Source organism: Ammospiza caudacuta, chromosome 19, assembly GCF_027887145.1.
Source record: "Ammospiza caudacuta isolate bAmmCau1 chromosome 19, bAmmCau1.pri, whole genome shotgun sequence".
Lineage (NCBI taxonomy): Eukaryota > Metazoa > Chordata > Aves > Passeriformes > Passerellidae > Ammospiza > Ammospiza caudacuta.
Window position 1 is genome coordinate 12,692,920 of NC_080611.1, and position 20,993 is coordinate 12,713,912.

Sequence of the window (20,993 nt, forward strand, 5' to 3'; positions counted from 1 at the left end):
GCGCACCGGCCCCGCCCCGGCGGAAGCGGCCCCGCCCCGGCGGAAGCCGGAAGCGGAAGGGCCGCGGCGGGGCGGGGAACGGACCGGACCGGACCGGGCCTGGAGCGAGCGGGCCGGGCCGGCGGCGGGCGGACACCATGGGGCGCGGCGGCGGCACCTTCGAGCGGCTCCTCGGTACCGGCGCGGCTCCCTCGGCGGGACGGGACGGGAAGGGAAGCGGGTTGGGGTCCGCAGCGCTCGGCCCCGGGAGCGGGCGGGCCCGGGGCACAGCCGGGCCGACCGGGCCGGGTGGCGGTGCCGCAGCCCGGTGCCGCCCGGGAGGTCACCGAGCGCTGGGGTGCCTGTACCGGGAGGGTCGGTGCTGTCCCGGAGCCATCGGGGTTTGTTTACCCCGAGCCTCGGGGCAGCGCCACGCCCGCAGCCTCCGGGAGCGGCGGTGGCGGAGCGGAGTCGCGGGAGCAGCGCGGCTCACGGCGGCACCGGGTTTGTTCGCTGCAGATAAGGCCACGAGCCAGCTCCTGCTGGAGACAGACTGGGAATCCATCCTGCAGATCTGCGACATGATCCGCCAGGGCGACACGCAGTAAGTGCTGCGGGCACGGCTCTGCCGGCTGCGCGGGGAAGCACAGACACCCTGCCAGGGTCTCGGACCTGTAACACGCATCTCATCATACCCTTCCGTGAGAGCATCACAGGGGCTGTACGGCACACCCTGATGTGCTTCCCAGAGCCTGGCAGCTGCACATTACCCCTGGCCTGAAATCCTCAGGGAAACTCAAGCTGGAGTGTGCTTATTCCTTGCCAGTTTCACTCAGTGAATCACACACCCCTGAGCTCGCTGTGCCCTTTGTGGGACGGTGGGGATTGGTGGCTGTCAGCAGCAGGTGGGATCACCCTGAGAACGTGTCCCCTCTTCCCCTGCCCAGGGCGAAATACGCCGTCAGCGCCATCAAGAAGAAGGTGAATGACAAGAATCCCCACGTGGCCCTGTACGCGCTGGAGGTAACTGCACCTGGCTGGGAGCAGGAAGGGGCTTCCCACCACTGCCTTCAGGCTGCACAGCTCCCTGCAGCCCAGCGTGGAGCCAGCCTCTTCCCGGCTCTGGCACTGAGGTTTTGGGGTGATCAGGCCAGGGCCTTCATGCTTTAGCTCCATCTTGGCTTTGGAACAGGCAGAGCTGAGGCTTGGGCTGCTCCCCCTGGGGTTGGTTCCACAGAGCAGAAGGCCCCCAGCCCCTGGGGAGGCGAAGGGCAGCTGGCTCCCAGTGCAGGGAGTGGATTGGCATGGCCCCAGCCCAGCTCACAGTTTAAATACTGCCCCCTGTTCAGCCTGCAGTGTGTGCTGGGACCCCCACAGGTTGCAGGGGAGGCAGGAAGCTGTGGGCTGATGTTGTCTTGGCCCTTGCAGGTCATGGAGTCGGTGGTTAAAAACTGTGGCCAAACAGTCCATGACGAGGTGGCCAATAAACAGACCATGGAGGAGCTGAAGGAAATACTCAAGGTAAATTGATTTATTTTACTGTCAGTTTCTTTCCTATGGAAAAGCAGCAGCAACAGGAAGAAATGTATGTGTCCTCTCTTGTGTCCTCTTTGGGTAAGGAGCAGAAACTGGAAATGCACTTCAGAAAAGAGCAGATTATCGTGTGCTGTGAAAGGATGAGTGTAGGCAGTGAGGAGGGCTTCTGGGAGGAGGAGATGTGGTGGGAGCAGAGGTTTGCCTGCGCTGTGAAATGGCAGGAATGTGCTGTGGGGGCCTGGGCCATTCCATGGTAAATGCTCCTGGATGCAACACTTGGGTGGGAACAGCAAAGGAAAACAGGTGATGGCCAGGCACCTGTACCAAGGACCTGGGCAGTGGCAAGGTGAATTCCCTCTCATGGAACAGTGTGAGACACATAGGCAGGTAAAGCAACAAAGGAAAAACCAGCTGGAGCTGCCTCTGTGTCACAGCCATGTCACTGGAGTTGTTCAGGATGTGACCATGGCTGCTGGCACTGATGAGTTGTTGTTACAAGCTGTCACCAGTCTGATGCCTGCTGGAGCTTCATGTGTCCTTGCACTGGGGAATTCCTTTAGTGAAGTGGAAATGAGAACTCCTGTCTCCAGCTCCCACCTCAGAACAGCAATGCCCAGGCAAGAGCTCATTAGCATTGTACTTCTGTCTTCCACCAGAAATAAACAAACAGGTGACCCAGATCCTTGGAGATCGAGCTCTGTGAGCCATGTGTCACCTTCCTGTTAGGGCTGACTCAGTCTCCCTGCAGGATCTCCTCCTGAGGCAGGAGCACTGCCATAGCATGACAGCCAGGTGTGGTAGCACAGCCGCTCCAAGGGCTGAGGAGATCTAATCACATCCAGGGATTTTGTGGTTCTCTCAGTCCTTGCCTGCCTCAGGAGTTTCACAACTGCCCCATTCTCCTTCCACACTTGGAGCTTTGCTGCTTGTGAACACTCAATGCTGGTAAAACAGTCCAAGTTCTGATGAGGTTCTGATGAGGTTCTGATGAGGGCTGTGACACAAATGGAATGCAGGATTTTGCCAAATGTCCTAGAAATTGGAGCTCCAAGAATTGTCAGTAAGTGATGCTGTGTGGGCTGAGGTCTTGGCTAAAATCAGAGCTCGACAGTGCTGCTGTGCTTCCTGGGGATTTCTGGAAAAGCCAGTCATGTGGATGTGATCACTTGGGCAGCTGATGACACGGCAGCCCTGAGGCTGGCTGAGGTCAGAACAGGCTTGCCAACTTTCCTCCAGTTCCCTGAAGTGTGGTGCAGTTGCCCTGCCTCCAAAGGGCAGCCGTGCCAGCTGTCCTCACTTTGTCACATCCTGAGATGGCTCTGAGTTCTCCTGGAGTGGCGGTGCCGGCAGCCTGCAGGCACCCCCAGTGCTGTCAGGGGCGGGCAGGGTGGGCTCTGCTGTCCTGGCCAGCTGGGGCTCCCACCGAGTTCTGAGTGTGGGATGGGGGGCTCTGGTGAGGGGGTGCTGGCACTTGCTCTGAGCATCAAGGCCACAGCTCTGTTCAGTCTGTGCTGCACAAGGACATTGTGTTCTTTGTGCTGGAGGGGACAGTGGGGCAGCTGAAGGGGCTGTTTGTGCTGTGCGTTGTCCTTGCTGCAAGCTTCTGACAGCTCTTACCTCTCCTGAGGACTCTAAAGTCTCTCTTTCCTGAGTGGTATTTCTGGCTTCTCCTTAGGGGGTTCACACCATCCTTTGGGTTTCAGGGGCGTTTTCTGAGAGGTTTTTTCTCCTCCCTTCCTGTGCAGAGGCAAGTGGAGACAAGTGTCCGCAGTAAGATCCTGTACCTCATCCAGGCCTGGGCTCACGCCTTCCGCAACGAGCCCAAGTACAAGGTGGTGCAGGACACCTACCAGATCATGAAGGTTGAAGGTGAGGACTGTGGCCACAGGTGAGGGGACACCTGGTCAAGCAGCTCTGCCCTGCAGGAGCCTTGGCAGTTCAGTGCCTGGTGTGAGCAAAATCTGGACTTTCAACACTGAGCTCTTCCTTGGTTCCCAATACCCAACAAACCCTTCAGGATGACCAAACCTTGCTGCAGACATGGCACAGTGCAATGGACCAGGGCAGCCTTGCTCTAGGCCTCCAGCCCAGCCTTCAGGGCTGGCAGGGAGACCTGAAAAGCAGGAGCTGCAACTGTTCTTGGGGAGACTGGCAGCAAGTCATCGTGTCCTCTGGGAGGGATTTGCTGTGGGGCAGTTCCTTCCTCACAGGCTTTTGTTCCTGCTTCCAGCATGGTCCCACTTGCTGACACTGTTGGTGTGACATTTTCCCTTCTGTCCAGGACAGCAGTGTTCACTTCTGGGGCAGGGACGTGCTGCTGCCTCTGCTTCCTTCTGTGCCCCAGAAGGCAGTGGCACAAGCTGGGAGGGTCAGTCCAGCATCCTGAGCTGGTGTTGCCAAGCTCTGGCCCTTGAAGCCCTTGAACTCACAGCCCTGCCTGCCCATCCAGTGTGCTTTTTATCCCCCTCGGTTCAAAGTACTGAGAAATAAATAAGCCTTATCCAGAGGCCTGTGATGTCCCTTGTGGGTGTGTAAGGGAAACAGTTGGGGACTGTCCTCAGAGCATGGCTGAGGGGAGCCTGCTCCTGGTGTGTCACAGGGAGGTGCTGGTCAAGACAGAGGTGGTGCTGAGCTGGCACCTGTAGCACGAGCTTGCAGGCATGTGGCCTCCCTGTGCCAGAGGATTCCTCTCACAATGGGCTCCCTTTTCTCTCCATTCTCCTCCTGCAGGGCACGTCTTCCCGGAGTTCAAGGAGAGCGACGCCATGTTCGCTGCAGAGAGGGTGAGCTCTGTGGTGGGGGAGAAGCTGTGGGACACACATCCCATCCCTTTCCCATCCCCTTCTGCAAACCTGCAGGTCTCACATTCCTTTGTTTTGTGTGGATTGGAGACCTGGCTGGGAGAACTGGCCAGGACAGGGAGTCAGAGCCATCATTCCTCCTGCTCACTGGCCTTGCAGCAGCTTGGCAGGCTGGACATGGCAGCAGGGCATTGCTGAAGTGATTGCTGTGCAGACAGTTTCCTAGTAAATCTTGTACTGGCTGGGAAAACATCACAGTCTCTGAGGAACACAAGAGGAGATAACTGGGGATTAATATTTCCTGTTGAGCTGCAGATGCCCCCAGGCTCCCCACAAGACATGAGAGAGCCCTGTTGCCATCAGAGCTCCTGAAAGGGCCGGTGCTGATGCACTCCTCCCTCCTGACTCCATTTCCCTCCATTTCCCTTGGCCTCTGCAGGCTCCAGACTGGGTGGATGCAGAGGAGTGCCACAGGTGCCGAGTGCAGTTTGGTGTCGTGACGCGCAAGGTGGGTGCTGCTCCTGGGCTCCCTGCTCTGCACAGCCCTTGGCGCTTGCAGGACTCCCTGCAGGACTTGCTGGGTGAAGTGTGCTGGGTCAGGCCACATTTCCTGGCTGCTGGCAGGGAAATGAGTGTCTGAGTGATGTTGGCTAAGGGAGAAGGAATGTCTTGCCACCACACTCACGTCTCCTGCCCTTCACAGCACCACTGCCGGGCCTGCGGGCAGATCTTCTGTGGAAAATGCTCCTCCAAGTATTCCACCATCCCCAAGTTTGGGATTGAGAAAGAAGTGAGAGTCTGTGAGCCCTGCTACGAGCATCTCAACAAGTCAGTACCCTTCGTGGTGGGTTTCTTTGCCTGAGACACCTGGGACATTGAGGAGGGAAGCGTGGTGTGGAACTAGCTCCCTGCAGAGCACAACGGGGGCTGCCCAGGCTGTGCAGGCTGGGCTGGGCCCTCTTCCTTCCTGGGAGTGGGCTTTGCTGCTGGAACATGGTGCAGAGCTGGGCTCTGGTGCAGAGAAGGGAGCTTTCAGTCCATACTATCACTTGTCACTACAGGAAAACTGAGGGTAAAGCTGCTGCCACCTCCGAACTGCCCCCTGAGTACCTGACCAGCCCCCTCTCTCAGCAGTCCCAGGTGAGCAGCTGCCCCATAGGTGATCTGGTGATCCTGACCTGTTTGTTGATCCCATTACTGACCACCTCCTTATCTTTCCACTTGCAGCTGCCTCCAAAGCGTGATGAGACAGCTCTGCAGGAGGAAGAGGAGCTCCAGCTGGCTATTGCCTTGTCTCAGTCAGAGGCTGAGGAGAAGGAGAGAATGGTTTGTTGGCTCCTGGGGTCCGGGAGGGGTTGGTGTTCTTCAGCCCAGCTGTGCTGGGCCATAACGGATCTCTGGACATGTCCTGGTGTGAGCAAGGCTCAAAGCCTGTGGAGTGGGAGGGTGAAAGCAGGGCCTGGCATGGGCTGTGTTGTGGTTGGTTTGGAGCAGCCTGGGTTCTCTCGGAGTTGGCAATTTTCTCTTTTGCAGAGGCAGAAAACAACCTACTCCATGTATCCCAAGGCTGAGCCCACTCCTGTCACGTCCTCGGCTCCCCCAGTCAGCACACTCTACTCCCCACCCGTGGTACGTCCCTGGCAGCTCCTGCACGTGAAGTGGCTGCACACAGGCCCCTTCCTGAGCTCCTGCACGTGAAGTCCTGGACACAGGCCCCTTCCTGAGCCCAAGTCTGCCCCAATTGTGTCCAGTTTAATCCCCATACTGAGGGAAAATATTTGTCCCGTTCAACCCCTTGCTTGTTCACTCTGTTTTGAGCAAGAAGGTGTGTTCTAAGCCAGGACTGAGGTGCCTCCACTGCCTCCCAGCTTGTGTCCCCTTTGAGGCTCAGCACTGGTGGTCATACATGGCCAGCTCTGAGCTGAGCACCTGTGTGAGACCTGGGGATCTCTGGTTTTGCTGAACTGCCTTTCTCCATTTGTCTCTTTCCAGAATTCCTCTGCTCCCTTGGCCGAGGACATTGACCCAGAGGTAAGGATCCTGGCCCTGCTAGTCTGCAGCACAGGCTTGCTCCTGCAAGGCAGTGATACTCATCTTCCTTCTCTCCCTGGCAGCTGGCTCGGTACCTGAACCGCAACTACTGGGAGAAGAAGCAGGAGGAGGTTCGCAAGAGCCCCACACCGTCAGCACCCCTGTCCCTGACAGAGCCTGCTGTGCAGCCTGGGGATGCCCACCCTGCCCCTCTTGGGGTGGTTGAGGTAAGGGGGGGCCTGGGCCTGCGTCTGGCACCCACCGAGGGGCAAGAAGCACCCGACTCTTGGGCTCTGCTGGCTCTTGGCACTGGGAGGTCACAGCTGACTGGCTGCCCCATCCTTCCTTCCAGCAGCAGTACCAGAACGGTGAGTCCGAGGAGAACCACGAGCAATTCCTGAAGGCACTGCAGAACGCGGTCACCACGTTCGTCAACCGCATGAAGAGCAACCACATGCGAGGCCGCAGCATCACCAACGACTCTGCCGTGTTGTCCCTCTTCCAGTCCATCAACAACATGCACCCGCAGCTGCTGGAGCTGCTCAACCAGCTGGACGAGCGCAGGCGTGCGTGGGAGCTGGGGGAGCTGGGGGAGCTGCGGGCCCGGGCGCGGGTGGGCGGCAGCCGGGGCTTCCCCAGTGTCAGGGCTCAGCGCTCCCGTGGCACAGGCTCACTGGAGAGGGGCTGCTGTGCAGTGCAGGGGCAGCCCGAGCGCGCTGGCCCCTGTTCCTGAGGCTGTCCCTTCCCTCCCCAGTGTACTATGAGGGCCTGCAGGACAAGCTGGCCCAGATCCGCGACGCGCGCGGGGCCCTGAACGCGCTGCGGGAGGAGCACCAGGAGAAGCTGCGCCGTGCCGCGGAGGAGGCAGAGCGCCAGCGCCAGATCCAGCTGGCACAGAAGCTGGAGATCATGAGGCAGAAGAAGCAGGTGAGCCAGGGGAGCACGTCCAGGGCATTGCAGGGCAGCCCAGGGCGGGCAGGGATGGTGCCCTGCTGGCAGGGGTGTGTGGTGTGGTGCCTCTCACCACCCAGCCCTGTTCCCACAGGAGTACCTGGAGATGCAGCGTCAGCTGGCCATCCAGAGGCTGCAGGAGCAGGAGAAGGAGAGGCAGCTGCGCCTGGAGCAGCAGAAGCAGACTATCCAGATGAGAGCCCAGATGCCAGCTTTCTCCCTGCCTTATGCTCAGGTACAGCTGCTGGGCAAGGCTCCCCCTGCCAGGTTCCAGGGGCTGTGGCTTTAACCTGGCTTTCCTTCTCCCACCAGCTCCAGGCCATGCCCGCAGCCAGTGGGGTGATCTACCAGCCCTCTGGGCCCACCAGCTTCCCTGGCACGTTCAGCCCAGCTGGCTCTGTGGAGGGCTCTCCCATGCACAGTGTGTACATGAACCAGGCTGCACAAGGGGGAACCGGGCCCTACGCTGCCATGCCCGGCACTGGTACGTCGGGCAGCTCAGCCTCTGGGGGTAGGGCAGAGCCCGGGGTGGTTTCTCCAACCTCTGCTCTCTCCCCCCAGATCCCAGCATGGTGAATGCCTACATGTACCAGGCAGGTGCCAGCAGCGGGCAGGGGCCTCAGCAGGGGCCAGCGGTGCCCACCACCACCCCTGCATATTCATCCTACCAGCCCACACCCACGCAGGGCTACCAGGCAAGTGAGGCAGCATGGCCTGCAGCCAGCTGGGACAGGGGCTGGGGGGTTTGGTGGGGCTGGGCAACATACCCAAACTCAGCAACGAGATCTCTGAGCAGGAGGGAGGACGGGCTGGTTGGTTCCAGATCTCCACATCTGCTGCTCTTGCTGTGGAAGTGGGCTGGAGTGAGATTCAGTTCTGGGCTCAAGGGCCTTGTCCGGAGAAGTGAGCCATTGCTGTCTGTGCCACCTCTCACCAGCCTCTCCCCACAGACTGCAGCCTCACAGTCGCAGAGCATCCCAGCCATCTCCCAGGCACCCCAGTCGGGCACCATGGGCTACATGGGCAGCCAGTCTGTCTCCATGGGCTACCAGCCCTACAGCATGCAGGTGAGCACTCCCTGCTTGGGCGTGGGGGAACAGGGCATGGCTGGGCTCCAGCCCATGGACCCATCCTGGGGGCAGTCACCCACCACTGCCCTGTGGGTGCTGCATGGACCCCAGCCCCTCTGACAGCCACCCCCTCGTTCCCATAGGGTCTTATGTCTGCCCTGCCGGGCCAGGACACAGCTCTGAGCAGCCTGCCAGCCCAGCAGTCGTACCTGCCCGGGCAGCAGCCCCTCTACCAACAGGTGAGTGCCACCAGCCCTGGGGGTCAGGACACAGTGGGGCACGTGTGCTAACGAAGGCACACACTGACAAAGGTGTTTCCTCTGCTGCAGGTGGCCCCAGCTGGGGGTCCCCCCCAGCAGCAGCCCCCGGCAGCGCCTGCCCCCGGGCAGCAGCCCCCGGGCAGCGGGGAGGCCCAGCTCATCTCGTTTGACTGATGGCAGACACAGGGCTCCGGTGTAACACTACTCTTCATCCGAAATCACTCTGTACTTCGACTACTCGTGCTGCCCCCCGGCCCGTGCCCCAGGGGCGGTGGGGCCCGAGGCTCCTGCTGCCGGCTTTGGGGACCAAGGGGCAGGGGGGCAGCCCCACGCCCTGCAGCTGGGGCAGCAGCCCTGGCTCACCCACCCGCCCTCGGCAGCGGCGGCCCCGGGGCCGGGCGGGAGCTTGGCCTGCCCTGTCCTTGTCCCGGGCCTGTGGCACGGGCCCCTGCCCAGCGCCGGTGCCAGCCCTGCCCCATTTGTCCCGGGCCTGTGGCGCGGGCCCGAGGGTGCAGCCTCCAGCCCTGCCCGGCCCCAGTGCCAGCCCTGCCCCGTCTGTCCCGGCGCTGTGGCACGGGCACCTGCCCGGCCCCGGTGCCAGCCTGCCCCTGTCCTTGTCCCGGGGGCTGGGGCACGGGCCCCTGCCCCATCTGTCCCGGGGCTGTGGCACAGGCCCCAAGTGCTCCCGCCCTGCCCTGCCCTTGTCCCGGGGCTGTGGCACGGCCCCAGGGGCGCAGCCTCCAGCCCTGCCCCGTCCCCCGCGCCCCGCTCCCTCACGGCCCGGGCCCCGCGCTGGGCCGGCCTGTCCCGTCCCGCCCGTCCCGGCGGAGACCGAGCGCTACCGGTGACAATAAAGTGTTGGAACGAACCGCGGCTCCTGTGCTGGGCATCTCCCCGCGAACGAACGGGGCAGTGTTTGCCGCGGGCTGGCAGCAGCTCCCGTCACACCTCACCCGCAGCACCGGCCAGCTGCAGGTCAATCTGAGCTCTGGCCACTGAAATTTCCTCCCTACAATGTCTGGAATGTATCTGTGCTGTACATGCATAGTCCTAAATTATTAAGCTTCATGGAGCATTAGAATGTGTTACTGCACTTAGTGAAGGTCAAAAAGGTAAAATGACAAGGTTTTCTGACTATTCTTGTTGCTTTTAATTTACATTCATTATGCTTCAGGTTTACTGTTAACCATGCTGTGCAGTGTAGAAATATAACCAGTTCTCCTTCCAGACGTTCCAGAGAGGAAGCACTTTCTGTTCCTTCAGACATGGAATTTTTTCTATCCCGTTTGGAAATGATAAATAGTAATGGATTTATCACGGCGGCTGTTGCTGTCCCATCGGCCCGCTTTGGCCTACATCTCCCATGGCGCACCGCTGCGCGGGCGCTATGTCGCTATTGGCTGGGAGCGGCGCGCGGGGCCGCCGGGAGCGCGGGCGGGGCGGAGCGCTCGGTGTCCTCGGGCCGCCATGCTGCCCGCCGCGCTGCCCGCCGCCCGCCGGGCGCTGCTCCCGCGGTCCCCGCTGCTCCCGCTGCCGCTCCGGCCGCCGCCGCCGCGCCGCGGGGCCCCCGCCGGGCTGCGGGCGCTCGGCACCGGCCCCGCGCGGCGCTCGGAGGCGCTGGCCGGGGCGCCGCTGGACACGGCCGCCAAGGAGTACTCGCCCAAGGTGCGGCAGCTGGTGCGGGACATCGCGGGGCTGACGCTGCTGGAGGTGGCCGATCTCAACGCGCTGCTCAAGGTGGGTGCGGGACCCGGCCCCGCTCGGCCCGGCCTGACCCGGCTCGGCTCGGCCCGGCCCGGCCGCGTGCGCCGCCTGACCGGCCGCTGGTGCCGCCGCTCGCTCTTCCCGTAGGAGACGCTGAAGATCCCGGACGTGGGGGTGATGCCCGCGGCCGCCGCCGCCTCCCTGCTGCCCGCCCAGGCGGCTCCGCAGGTACCGGGAGGGGCGGGAGCGGGGCCGCGGGGCGGGTTCGGCCGGGGGGCTCGGCCGCGGGGCTTCACCGCGCTCCGGCTGCTTCCAGGAGGAGGAGGAGGAGGTGGTCCCGCTCAAGAAGGAGAAAACTCATTTCACCGTCCGGCTGACCGAGTTTAAAGCCGCTGACAAGGTGAAGCTGATCAAGGAGGTGAAGAACTTCGTGCCTGGAGTGAACCTGGTGCAGGTGAGGAGGTGCTGCCCCAGCTCTGGGGTTTTGCCCCCAGGTCCAGCAGCCTTGGCTCTCTGTTCAAAGGGGAGCCTGGATGTGTGCATTCAGAAGCACAGCCTGCCTGTGTGCATCTCAGTGCAGGGAGACATGCGGAGCAGCATTTGGTAGCTCCTTCATCTGGCATTTTCCGTTGTCAGAACAGGGGGATAAGGAGGGAGGCTCAGAGCAAAGGACTCAGAGATGTCCATGCCAGCCTCCACTTCTCCAAACCTGAGAGCTGCCGTGCATGAGCTTTCCTGCAGAGCTCAGGACTAGTCAGCATTTCTTGCTACAGCTGGGTTTGGCTTGCCTTTCCCAAAGTCAATGTATTTCTGAAGTTAAATGAGCCTCTGTAATTCACACTTCTTGCACTCCAGGCTTCCAGCTCTTTTCAGGGCCCTTCATTTTATAGGTGGTGATACTTCTTTCCTTGGAGGAGTCGGGCCTCAGCCCTGGGCAGTGTCTGAGCTCAGCCCTTGACCTTGGATGTGGGCTCAGCACGTTGGGTGATGAAGCTGCTACTGCCGAAGCATGTAATGTGCTGCACATCTCCAGGGTGGTGCTTTCATATCTTGGGGTCAATAGTAGCACTTCCAGTATTCCAGCTGCAGTGTTGAGTATTGCAATGTCTGCTCCTGCTGTAACCCAGGAGAGTAGAAGTGTTTGCAGATAATCTTGTGATCCATTCTTGTTGTTGCATTGCAAAGCCAGCAGAGAGTCAGTGGCACAGGTACAAGTTTGGCTGTCTTGTGGGAATAATTTCCTGACTGTCAGGAAGTTATCCTGGAAGTTGTTCATCTGTTATTGGCCCCAAGCAGACATGAAAATACCAAACCCTGTAAAGGACACAATCAACAGATAATTAACTGGAGAGCTGATGCCCAGTGAGCCTGGCTTTGCACGTGGCACCTGCTGCATGAGCTGTTGGTGGTGCCAGTTATTGCAGCTAAACTCAAGTGTGATGTACCCAGGCCCAGCACGCTGGTGAAGCACACACACAACACAAACAGCTGTGGAGGTTCTACCTGCAGGGACTCTGTTCAAAGAGGAGCCAAAGCCCTTTTATTGTAAATTTTGCTGCCATCCAGTCAAGGTGATTTTATGAGGTTTTCGGGTGGATCTGTCTGTAGGGCTGCTGGTGTTATGGAGGGAAGCACAGGCAGTGCTTACCTTGGGCCCTGCTGGGACCCAAACATCAGTCCTATGGCAATAACTGTGTGATGAGACAGGTGTGTGACCAGCACACTTGGGACCAGGGCTGGCTGCAGCCCAGGAAGCTCACTGGGAGCTGCCCAGCAGATGCTCACCCTGTCACCACCAGCCCTGGGCTCTGGCTGCACTGGGAGCTGCTGCTCTGCCCCATTGCTGCTGCTGCACGGGTTCCACTTGGCTTGGGCTCTGCTCCTCTTCCCACTGAACACCAGGAACAGCTGCCTCTCTGGACTGGGGCTGCTTTAGAATGGAGTCACGCCTTCCTGAGCAGAGTTCAGAAATTAATAACCTGTGTTGTGTTGCCTGTGCTCATCACAGGGAGTGTGTCTAGGCTCCTGTCCAAATCCTGTCCTGGTGAGCAAAGGCATTCTTGCCCCACCAGCCCACTGCTCCCACATCTGTGCCTTCCAACCCCAGCAAAAAAAGCATTTTTCTTCCACCACAGATACAGAGGCATTGAACCCAGCAGGAAGTAAAGGGACAAAACCTTCCTGCCAGCACAGTGGCCAGTCCTGTGGGTGCTGAACACCTGCAGTGCTGTGGCAGAGAGCTGCTGTGTGTAAGAGCATCAGGGGCTTGTCCCCCTGGGCTCACTTCCTTCTCTATAGCACCACTGCAGTAAATTCTTTAAATTAGCTCAGCAGTTTTGCAGCTTGCCTTAAGCATCGCAGTGCTGCTTAGTACCAGTAGTTCTGCTTTAAAAGTCCCTGAAATGTCAGAGTACTGTGTTGTCGAGTAGTCTGTGCTGGAGCTGTGTCCACTCCCTGCAGTGGCCTCCTCTCCTGCTGGCACAAGAATGTGAACCAAAACACGGTCCTGAGCAGAGCCAGCCCGGCGGATGCTGCCCAGCAGGGCACTGCAGGGGCTCTGCTGCACCCCCTCCTCTCAGGGTGGCCTGCACACCAGCAGCACCTGTGCAAGGATTCAGGGAAAGGTTTCCCAGCAGGTGTGTCACCACTGGCAGCCAGGGTTAGCTGCCTTCTGTGGGATGTGCCGCAGTTCAAGTGCAAGTCTTGGGGTTTGTGCTGGTCACTGAGTTTCCACGGTTGGCTTAAGCAGAGGTCAGGATCATGGCTCTAAATCCAGTAATCCAGTTAGTGAAAGCCTGTTTACAAGCCTGTACTTTGTCCCTCTCACAGGCAAAGAAGCTGGTGGAGTCCCTTCCGCAGGAGATCAAGGCCAACGCCTCCAAGGAGGAAGCAGAGAAGATCAAAGCAGCGCTGGAGGCAGCAGGAGGGACTGTTGTTCTGGAGTAGGCTCGCCGTGGAGGGACTGGTGCTGCAGCTGCTGCCCCGGCCGGGCTCTGGACCTTTCCGAGTGCACAGTGGGAGCACTCTCCCAGAGAATGCTGTACGGTTGGGCAGAGCTGCTGCTTCTGCCGTCACCATGAACTCTACCTTATAAATACCCAAAAAAACCTGTACAATGATTCATCTTTCTCAAGTGCTGATTGTCCCCGTGCTCCCCATGTCATGGAATCAGAATGGTTTAGGGTGGAAGTGACCTTGAAAGATCATCTCATTCCAGCCCCTTGCTATGGGCAGGAACACCTTCCACCAGGCGAGGTTGCTCCAAGCCTTGTCCAGCCTGGCCTTGAACACTTCCAGGGATGGGGCGGCCACAGCTTCTCTTCACAGCAGCCTGTGCCAGGGCCTCACCACCCTCACAGCCAAAACTTATTCCTAATATCTAATCTAAACCTACTTTGAGTTTGAAGCCATTCCCCCTTGTCCTGTCACGACACGCTCTTGTAAAAAGTCTCTCTCCATCTTTCTTGTAGGCTCCCTTCATGTACTGGAAGCGTGTACCAGCGCATCACCCACCTCCTCACACTGCCTCTTGCTGATGCCTCACCTCTCTGTTAGTTATTTACGAGAAGAACACACTCCCACAGGTTGTGGAGATGCGTGCGGGGTGGGAAGGTGTACTCTGGAGCTGTGATTGTCCCTGCGCTCAGTGTGTGCACGCTGGAACGCTGCCCTGTGTACCCGTGCCTCCCGCCCCTCTTCACTCTGGCTAGGGCTTCAGCTCCCCATTAATTAATCCCTTAATGATGGCCGGGAAGGGCCTTCCCCGGGCTGGAAATGGGGATGCGTGCGGGGTGGGAGCGAGGATTCCGGAGCCTGCGGCTGCCGCGTTCGCCGCAGGTCGGGGATGCGAGCCCCGGGCCCGCCCCACCCCCTTCCGGTACCGGGAGAGGGCGTGGCTTAACGGAAGAGGGCGTGGCCTTGTCCCGGTGAGGGCGTGGCTTGTGGCAGCAGCGGCGCCCATGGCGGAGCAGCGCGTTTCGCGCTGGTACTTCGGCGGCCTCGCGTCGTCCGGGGCCGCCTGCTGCACGCACCCCCTGGATCTGCTGAAGGTGAGGGGGGACACGGCCCGGGGCGGCCCCGGCGGCGCGGGAAGCCCGTCGGGGGGCACGGCGGGCAGTGTGAGAGGCTGGCAAGGGCTGCGGTGACTGGGGGGGCTCTGAGAGGATGGCGAGGCGGTTACGGGGGCGGTGGCGTGAGGGGACGGTTATGGGGGCAGGTATCGGTGAGCGCTTGGGGGCGGTTATGGGGACAGGTATCGGTTAGGGCTTGCGGGCGGGTATTGGTCGTGAGGGTCCCGGAGAGGGTGTGAGAGGGTGGGGAGGAGGTTGGGGGAGTTGGGACTGGCTGTAGGGGTTCTGGGGAGTCTGCGGTGGAGCGGGGAGCCGTTCCGAGGGTCCTGCAGCGGCTTTGGGGCGCTGGAAGTGGCTGTAAGGGGACGGGGAGGCGCTGCGAGGGTCCCGGGAGCGGCCGTAGGGGACTGGGCTGCAGCGGGGGCAGCGGCCGGGACGGGACGGGGAGCGGGTCTGAGTGTCCCGGAGCAGCTGCGGGACCGGTTCTGAGCGACCTGGCTGCGGGGGTGCGGCTGTGAGGGTCCCAGAGCTACTTCGAGAGGATGGGGAGCTGCTCTGGGGTTCTGGAAGGGTTGTGAAGGCACCGGGAATGGCTGTGAGGGTCCCAGAGCAACGGAGGGAGCTGGAGAACAGCTGTAGAGGTCTGGAGAAACAGCTGCTGCTCTGAGGAGCTGACTCGTGGCTGTGCAGGGACACGGCTGAGGGGTCACAAAAGACCCGGGTCAGGGTAATGGGTGGGTGTGTGGCTGAGGGGTCCGGGGGCTTGGGGTGCCAGCTCCAGGAGCTGTGCTGGGTGCCCTGGGCGGCCCTGCCTGGACACGGCAGTGCTGGACGCTGGCCCACTGGGCTCGGAGCCCTCCGGCCAAGATGTCACCTAGGCGCCGCAGATGACCTGGCATGCCTGCTGCTGCACAAAGGGCGCCGCGGGCAGCCTGCGCTGCCAGCACCCACACGCGGGGCAAATGCCAGCGCTGCCCAGAGCCTTGTGCGCCGGCCAAGTGGCGACGAGCCTGGCAGCGGAGCAGGCTGCGAGGGGGAGGGAGGAGGCAGCCCAGGACAGGGCCTGCCCTTCCCAGGGCCATGCCTGTGGGTGAGGCTGGGACACACGGCCCCTTCCCACCCCACTGAGAGAGAGGAAGATGTTCCAGGCACAGGCCCAGGAGAGGAGCCAGCCTGGCAGGGCAGTGCCGCCTCCCCAGCGCTCGGCCTTGCCTTGCCCGGCTGGCCGTGTCTGCCCAGTGGAGGTGGCTGCCAGCCCTTGGGAGCTTGTGTGGGGTGCCTGGCGAGGCGCTAAGAAAGGGAATTAGTCTGGCACCTGCCTCTAGGTCTGTCTCCGAGCCAGCGTGATGGCTGTGACATTTGGGCTGCATCCCCATGCTGTCCTGTGTGGATGAGCAGCCCCTGCATTCCTGCAGTGCGAGCAGCACAACCTGGCCAGCTGTTTTTGCCAGATCAATAATCACACTGACTATTGAATACAGACCCTTCTTTGGCCATGTGTTCCCCCACAGCAGGGGCTGGTGCCAGGCCTGGGGAGGCACAAGGGGCCTCAGGCTCTGGCAGGGCAGAGGACGAAGGGCGCTTCATTGCACCTCTGGACTTTGGCCCCAGTGAGAGGCCCTGGCCAGCTCACCTACAGAGTGCTTGTGCCCTTAGGCCAACTGTGCAGCTGCTGGTTGCCCACGGGCTGCTGGCCCTGCAGCGACCAGCGGTGACCAGAGCCTGGCCAGCCCGTCCCATGCCTGCCTGCCCTTCCTGCAGAGCTGGGACTGCAGGCAGTGGACTGTGTCCCTACATGGCCCTGCCCGCTTCAGCTGCCCCAGGCTGTGAACTGCCACAAGCTCTGGTCCCTGACGTCCAAAATCCACCTGTGGGGATTGCAGGCAGGCCCCTGCACCCCTGCTGGTGCTTCATATGAGAGACAGAGGCTGTTCCCAATATCCTGCAGAGTGTCACACGACCCAGCTGTGCCACAGCTTCCGTAGTGGCCTGATCCCCTGTCAGCAGCCCTTTGCTCTGCTTATCTCCTGGGGCCTTTGACCCACACGTGGTCTCCGCAGCGCTCAGAGCATGCTCCAGCATCAGCGCACACGGCTGCCCTGTCCCAGCCAGCTCCTGTGCCTGTCACCGTTGCCCCTGGAGATGGTGGGAAGCGTTGGGCTGCTGCAGGCAGGAAGGCGCCTGGCCAGCTGTGGGGTTCTCTTCGTGCACTGAGGAGGAGGGGAAGTGGCTCTGCAGGCCTGCTGCATTGCATGGCCGTGATTTCACCAGCCCAGCTGCATCCCCTCGAGCAAACCCACACAGGGCTCACTCATGTACTGCAGGGCGCACACCCACACACCCACACCTTCCACCCTGAGGTGCCCGGAAGGGCAGGCGCACCCTTCACCTTGGGCGGCTGTGAGGGCAGGGCCCGGGCGGTGCTGCAGGCAGGAGCCTCGGCACTCCTCCCTCCCTCCCTCCCTCTCTGCCTCCGCCCCTCCGCTGCCAGGCTGGGCCAGCCTGCTTGGGGCTGTCCATGTCTTGCAGTTGGCTCCTGTGCCAGTGCTGCTGTCCTGGCACAGCTCCAATCCCCACCTGTTGCGTGCCCCTCTGTCCCTGCCCAGCCCCGCTGGGCTGACGCGCGGCGCTCTGCCCCAGGTGCACCTGCAGACGCAGCAGGAGGTGAAGATGAGGATGACGGGGATGGCGTTGCACGTGATCCGCACCGACGGCTTCCTGGCGCTCTACAACGGGCTGAGCGCCTCGCTGTGCCGGCAGGTGAGAGCTGGAGCCCCTGCAGCCCCTGCTGCTGCCGTGGGGAGCTGCCCTGTGCACACACAGCCGCTCATGTCCCCCATGCAGATGACATATTCCTTGACTCGCTTTGGCATCTATGAGAGCGCAAAGAACCGCCTGAGCAACCAGGGGCCTCCCCCCTTCTACCAGAAAGTGCTCATGGCTGCAGCAGGAGGTGAGCCAAGCACTGGGGCCCTTGGCACTGGCTCCCTCAGGATGGATAAGCCCTGACCCAGCTCTTCTTTGGCCACAGGTTTCACTGGCGGGCTTGTGGGAACCCCGGCAGACATGGTGAACGTCAGGTCAGTTCTGTCTGCACGACCAGGGCTTTTGGCCCCCCGTGCATGACGGCATTTGGGGTGCTGGCTATGCTGGGGTTCTCCTGACATCTCTCCTGGCCAGCCTGCCCCGTGGTCAGTGGGCCGGGAGCTCTGTGCCCAGGATGGCCAGAGCTGTTCTGCCTTTTGGTGACAGCACCCAGCCGTGTGTGACCCTCAGGGCGAGTGGGACTGAATGCAGCTTTCTTGGCCCTTTGTAAATGGGCGACACAACACCACTGCCCTGTGCTGGGGTCCCCGGTGCTGCAGGGGACAGCGGGGGTAGCGGCTGCCCCCTCACCTGCGGTGCTCTGCCTTGCAGGATGCAGAACGACATGAAGCAGCCGCCAAATCAGCGGCGCAAGTGAGTGAGGGGCAGGGCGAGGGGCGCGGGGGCCGGGGGGGGAGGCCTGGAGGGGCCGGCGGGACGGGGGCCGGGGTCCGCGCGGCCGCGGGGGGGCAGCACCGCACCGGCGGGACCGGGGCCCGAGCACCGCACCGGGGGCGCTCGGTGGGGTCCGGGCGGGGCCGCCGGTGCCCGGGGGAGCGGCGGGGCTGCCGCCGTGTGGGGAGCCTCGGGCCCTGACCCCTTCCCCTCTCGCTCCTTCCAGTTATTCCCATGCCCTGGATGGCATGTACCGTGTCTTCCGGGAAGGTGAGGCAGTGCCAGCCGTGTGGGTGAGCCTGCTCCGGTGTCCTAGCAGGTGCCGGGTCAGGGCGCCCTGGAAGTTCACTCAGCCGGGGCAGGGAGAGGGGCCGGGGGATGCCCTTGGGGCGGGGGGTGTTCAGGGGACCGCAGGGTCTGCATCTCCTCATCATCTGGCTGGGGCAGGGGCTGGGCAAGGTCTGCCAGGGCCTGGCAGCCTGCACATACCTGGTGGGAAGGGGTGAGCTGCTGGGAGCTGCAACAGAGCAGCACAGGAGGGTGGAGCAGAGGATGAGCAGAGGCAGGGACGAGGTCATGCTGCTTTGAAGGACTCCTTCAGCCTGTTTGCTATGGTGGGCTTCAACCAGGGCTGTGTGCGGAGTTGTGGACACACACTGGGCATGTGAGACTCCCGGGGTAATGGAGTCTGAGTGATGGCAGAGAACCGTGCTGATCCAAATCTGTCTGTCCACAGAGGGCGTGAAGAATCTCTTCTCAGGAGCATCAGTGGCATCAATCCGTGGGGCCCTTGTCACTGTTGGACAGGTAGGGCAGCTCTGCTGGGCAGTAGGGGACTGGGATAGGGACAAGGATGGTCCCTGGTGCACGAGGAACGGGGAGCATGTCGCTGATTCACCATGTCTCTGCAGCTTTCCTGTTATGACCAGGCCAAGCAGCTGGTTCTCGCTACTGGATTTCTGTCAGACAATGTCTTCACTCACTTCCTGTCCAGCGTCATCGCTGTGAGTGGGGCTGGGGGCCGGGGGCAGTGCTGCGTTTGCCTGCAGCAGGGTCAGGGTGTCAGGCCGGGGCTGCCAGAGCTGCTGCTCTGGGCTCGGCTCAGCACAGTGCCTCCAGGAGGCTCCAGGTCCCAGGGTGGCTCTGAGGCTCTGCAGTGACCACAGCAGCTGCTGGCACAGAGGTCTCCTGACTTGGCTGACTCTCTCTGCAGGGCCTGTGTGCCACATTCCTGTGCCAGCCCCTGGATGTGCTCAAGACCCGCCTCATGAACTCCCACGGGGAGTACCAGGTGAGTCGCCCACCTTGCCCACCTTGCTGCTGCCTGTCCTCCCATCTCCGCGTGCCAGCTTCTGCCTCCCAGCCCCTCCCAGCTCATCTCTCACCCTCTCACTCCAGGGAGTCGCTCACTGTGCCGTGGAAACCGCCAAGCTCGGACCACTTGCCTTCTACAAGGTACCTGGCTGGGGGCGCAGGGGTGGGGCGGGCTGGGCCGCGCTGGGAGCAGAGGCTGTGGCCCAGAGCAGTCCTGGGGCAGGGAACCTTCCAGGTTCTGCTGTGGCAGCCCAGCTGCTGCCTGCTTCAGGCCTTTGTCTGCCTGGCCCAGGCTGGGCCCCAAGGTGTTGCAAGCCCTGGCCTCAGTGGGATTCAGGCTGGGCCAGGCACCGCAGCTGTGGCCCTGCTGCACCCGTCGAGCTCCCAAGCAGCAGTGCAGGTGCCAGAGGGGTCGGCACGTGGTGCTGAGCCCTGTGTGCACTGTGGTGGCCGTGGTCTGACAGTGCCTGCTCCACAGCCCGGCCCGTGCTGACCCACGCCTGCCCACTCGTGCTGCAGCCAGGCTTGGGCTGCTGGGACAACCAGTGGCAGGCACACACTGACTCTTCCCCTTCTTGCTGTCCCCTTCCAGGGCTTCGTTCCTGCTGCTGTCCGGCTGGTTCCTCAGACTGTTCTCACCTTTCTGTTCCTGGAGCAGCTGCGCAAATATTTTGGGATCAAAGTGACCACCTGAGTCTGGGGGACTGGACCCTGCCTTGCCCCAGGGGGGTGAGCGTGTGGGTCACCCCCAAGATCCCAGAACCCCTCTCTGCTCTCTGGGGCCAGTGCCATTCCCCCTCCTCTCAACTCTACTCCTGTGCCTTGCCAGCACCTGTGGCCAACCTCCCCTCACAAACTCACCCTTCCTCTCACCCCTGTTCTCAGCATCTCCACCTCTGCATTACTGCTTTGGGGGATTTTGGGGGGGATTTCTGTCTTCCCACTTCTCTACTGGCTCTGAGTTGTGTCCTTGCCCCCCCTGAGCCTTGTCCCTGATGTGCCCCCGAAGCAGGACTGTGCTGTCTCAGGGAGTAGGGAGATCAGAGGCCAGGCTCTGTCACAGAGCCCGTGGGGCTGCTGCCCCTGCAGCTGTGGGCTGGGGCTTGGGGCAGGGTCTGTGAGGCCGTGTCCTCCCTCTGCCTTTAGCCCCCGTGCTCCTCCCTAACCCCAGCACAGCTTGCACCTCCTGCCCTGCTCCTGGCCTCCCACCCTCTGCTCCTGCTTGGCCAAAGCTCCTCAGCACCGCTGGCTGCTGGGCTCTTCAGGGATTGTGCCTCATACCAATGATGGTGGGGAGAGGACCTTGCTCTGGCAGGGCTGCCAATGCCTGCTTGGGGACCCAGTACTCTCTTACCACACTGCACCCACCCCACACTGGATCTGCTCTCTGTGGGGGCGTCCCCACCACCACTCTGCAGCCCCTCTCACCTTGGGGCTGGGCAGACCCCACTCCTCACAGCCCCTCACCCCACACTGCCCAGTGTGAGGGGGCTGTGAGCACCAGCCCCTCCGCTATGGCACCCCTGTGTGAGCTGGCCCCAAGGAATCAAAGAACTGGAATATCTGAGACCTTGCTGTATAATAAAGAGTGAAGGTGGCGCAGGGCCTGCTGTCCTGTTAGGAGGGAGAGATGCTGCACTCCTTTTCATGGCTGGGGGCATGGGCCGGGAGCTGAGCCCCCCAGAGCTGAGAGAGGGCAGCAAGGCTTGGCCCTGGTGCTGTGCCGAGCTCTGTGCCCAGCACCCCTGGCTGTGTGGGCAGGCTCCACGGCTGAGCTGTGCCCGGTCTCAGCTGGAC

The 20,993-nt window shown here is 61.7% G+C and overlaps 3 protein-coding genes across 5 annotated transcripts; all 3 read left to right on the forward strand.

Annotated features, from left to right (window-relative positions):
- The first annotated feature begins 43 nt into the window (after window positions 1-43).
- HGS (hepatocyte growth factor-regulated tyrosine kinase substrate) lies at window positions 44-9,474 on the forward strand. Of its 3 annotated transcripts, none has more exons than XM_058817113.1 (21): window positions 44-174; window positions 499-583; window positions 927-1,002; window positions 1,408-1,500; window positions 3,261-3,384; window positions 4,246-4,298; window positions 4,756-4,824; window positions 5,020-5,144; window positions 5,378-5,456; window positions 5,544-5,642; window positions 5,850-5,945; window positions 6,309-6,347; window positions 6,431-6,574; window positions 6,700-6,913; window positions 7,102-7,274; window positions 7,393-7,533; window positions 7,611-7,782; window positions 7,860-7,993; window positions 8,249-8,365; window positions 8,512-8,607; window positions 8,698-9,474. In XM_058817113.1, the coding sequence occupies exons 1-21, from the start codon at window positions 138-140 to the stop codon at window positions 8,800-8,802; spliced, it is 2,271 nt and encodes a 756-aa protein (XP_058673096.1). In that variant the 5' UTR covers window positions 44-137; the 3' UTR covers window positions 8,803-9,474. The 3 variants fall into 3 exon arrangements, with proteins under 3 accessions (XP_058673096.1, XP_058673097.1, XP_058673095.1); XM_058817114.1 differs by having other exon boundaries at window positions 6,703-6,913; window positions 8,698-8,925; XM_058817112.1 differs by having other exon boundaries at window positions 5,378-5,642; window positions 6,703-6,913; window positions 8,698-8,925.
- A 621-nt stretch (window positions 9,475-10,095) lies between these two features.
- MRPL12 (mitochondrial ribosomal protein L12) lies at window positions 10,096-13,453 on the forward strand. Its single transcript, XM_058817417.1, has 4 exons — window positions 10,096-10,365; window positions 10,480-10,560; window positions 10,649-10,786; window positions 13,162-13,453. The coding sequence occupies exons 1-4, from the start codon at window positions 10,096-10,098 to the stop codon at window positions 13,276-13,278; spliced, it is 606 nt and encodes a 201-aa protein (XP_058673400.1). The 3' UTR covers window positions 13,279-13,453.
- Window positions 13,454-14,112: 659 nt separating this feature from the next.
- On the forward strand, window positions 14,113-20,789 carry SLC25A10 (solute carrier family 25 member 10). The gene is given in 12 exon segments (XM_058817324.1): window positions 14,113-14,167; window positions 14,170-14,381; window positions 17,043-17,162; window positions 17,247-17,355; window positions 17,434-17,482; window positions 17,820-17,861; window positions 18,109-18,152; window positions 18,619-18,689; window positions 18,794-18,886; window positions 19,096-19,173; window positions 19,281-19,337; window positions 19,789-20,789. Coding segments are annotated over 12 exon segments (1,032 nt in total). The 3' UTR covers window positions 19,891-20,789.
- Window positions 20,790-20,993: the final 204 nt, after the last annotated feature.

What these genes read in the sequence shown, in the direction of transcription:
- MRPL12 (XM_058817417.1), top strand. Translation starts at nt 10,096, where the DNA reads ATGCTGCCCGCCGCGCTGCCCGCCGCCCGCCGGGCGCTGCTCCCGCGG. An exon ending in ATCTCAACGCGCTGCTCAAG is followed by an intron (nt 10,366 to 10,479) that starts GTGGGTGCGGGA and finishes CTCTTCCCGTAG; the next exon opens with GAGACGCTGAAGATCCCGGA. An exon ending in CTGGAGTGAACCTGGTGCAG is followed by an intron (nt 10,787 to 13,161) that starts GTGAGGAGGTGC and finishes TCCCTCTCACAG; the next exon opens with GCAAAGAAGCTGGTGGAGTC.
- HGS (XM_058817112.1), top strand. Translation starts at nt 138, where the DNA reads ATGGGGCGCGGCGGCGGCACCTTCGAGCGGCTCCTCG. An exon ending in TGGCCCTGTACGCGCTGGAG is followed by an intron (nt 1,003 to 1,407) that starts GTAACTGCACCT and finishes TGGCCCTTGCAG; the next exon opens with GTCATGGAGTCGGTGGTTAA. An exon ending in TCTCCCTGCCTTATGCTCAG is followed by an intron (nt 7,534 to 7,610) that starts GTACAGCTGCTG and finishes TTCTCCCACCAG; the next exon opens with CTCCAGGCCATGCCCGCAGC.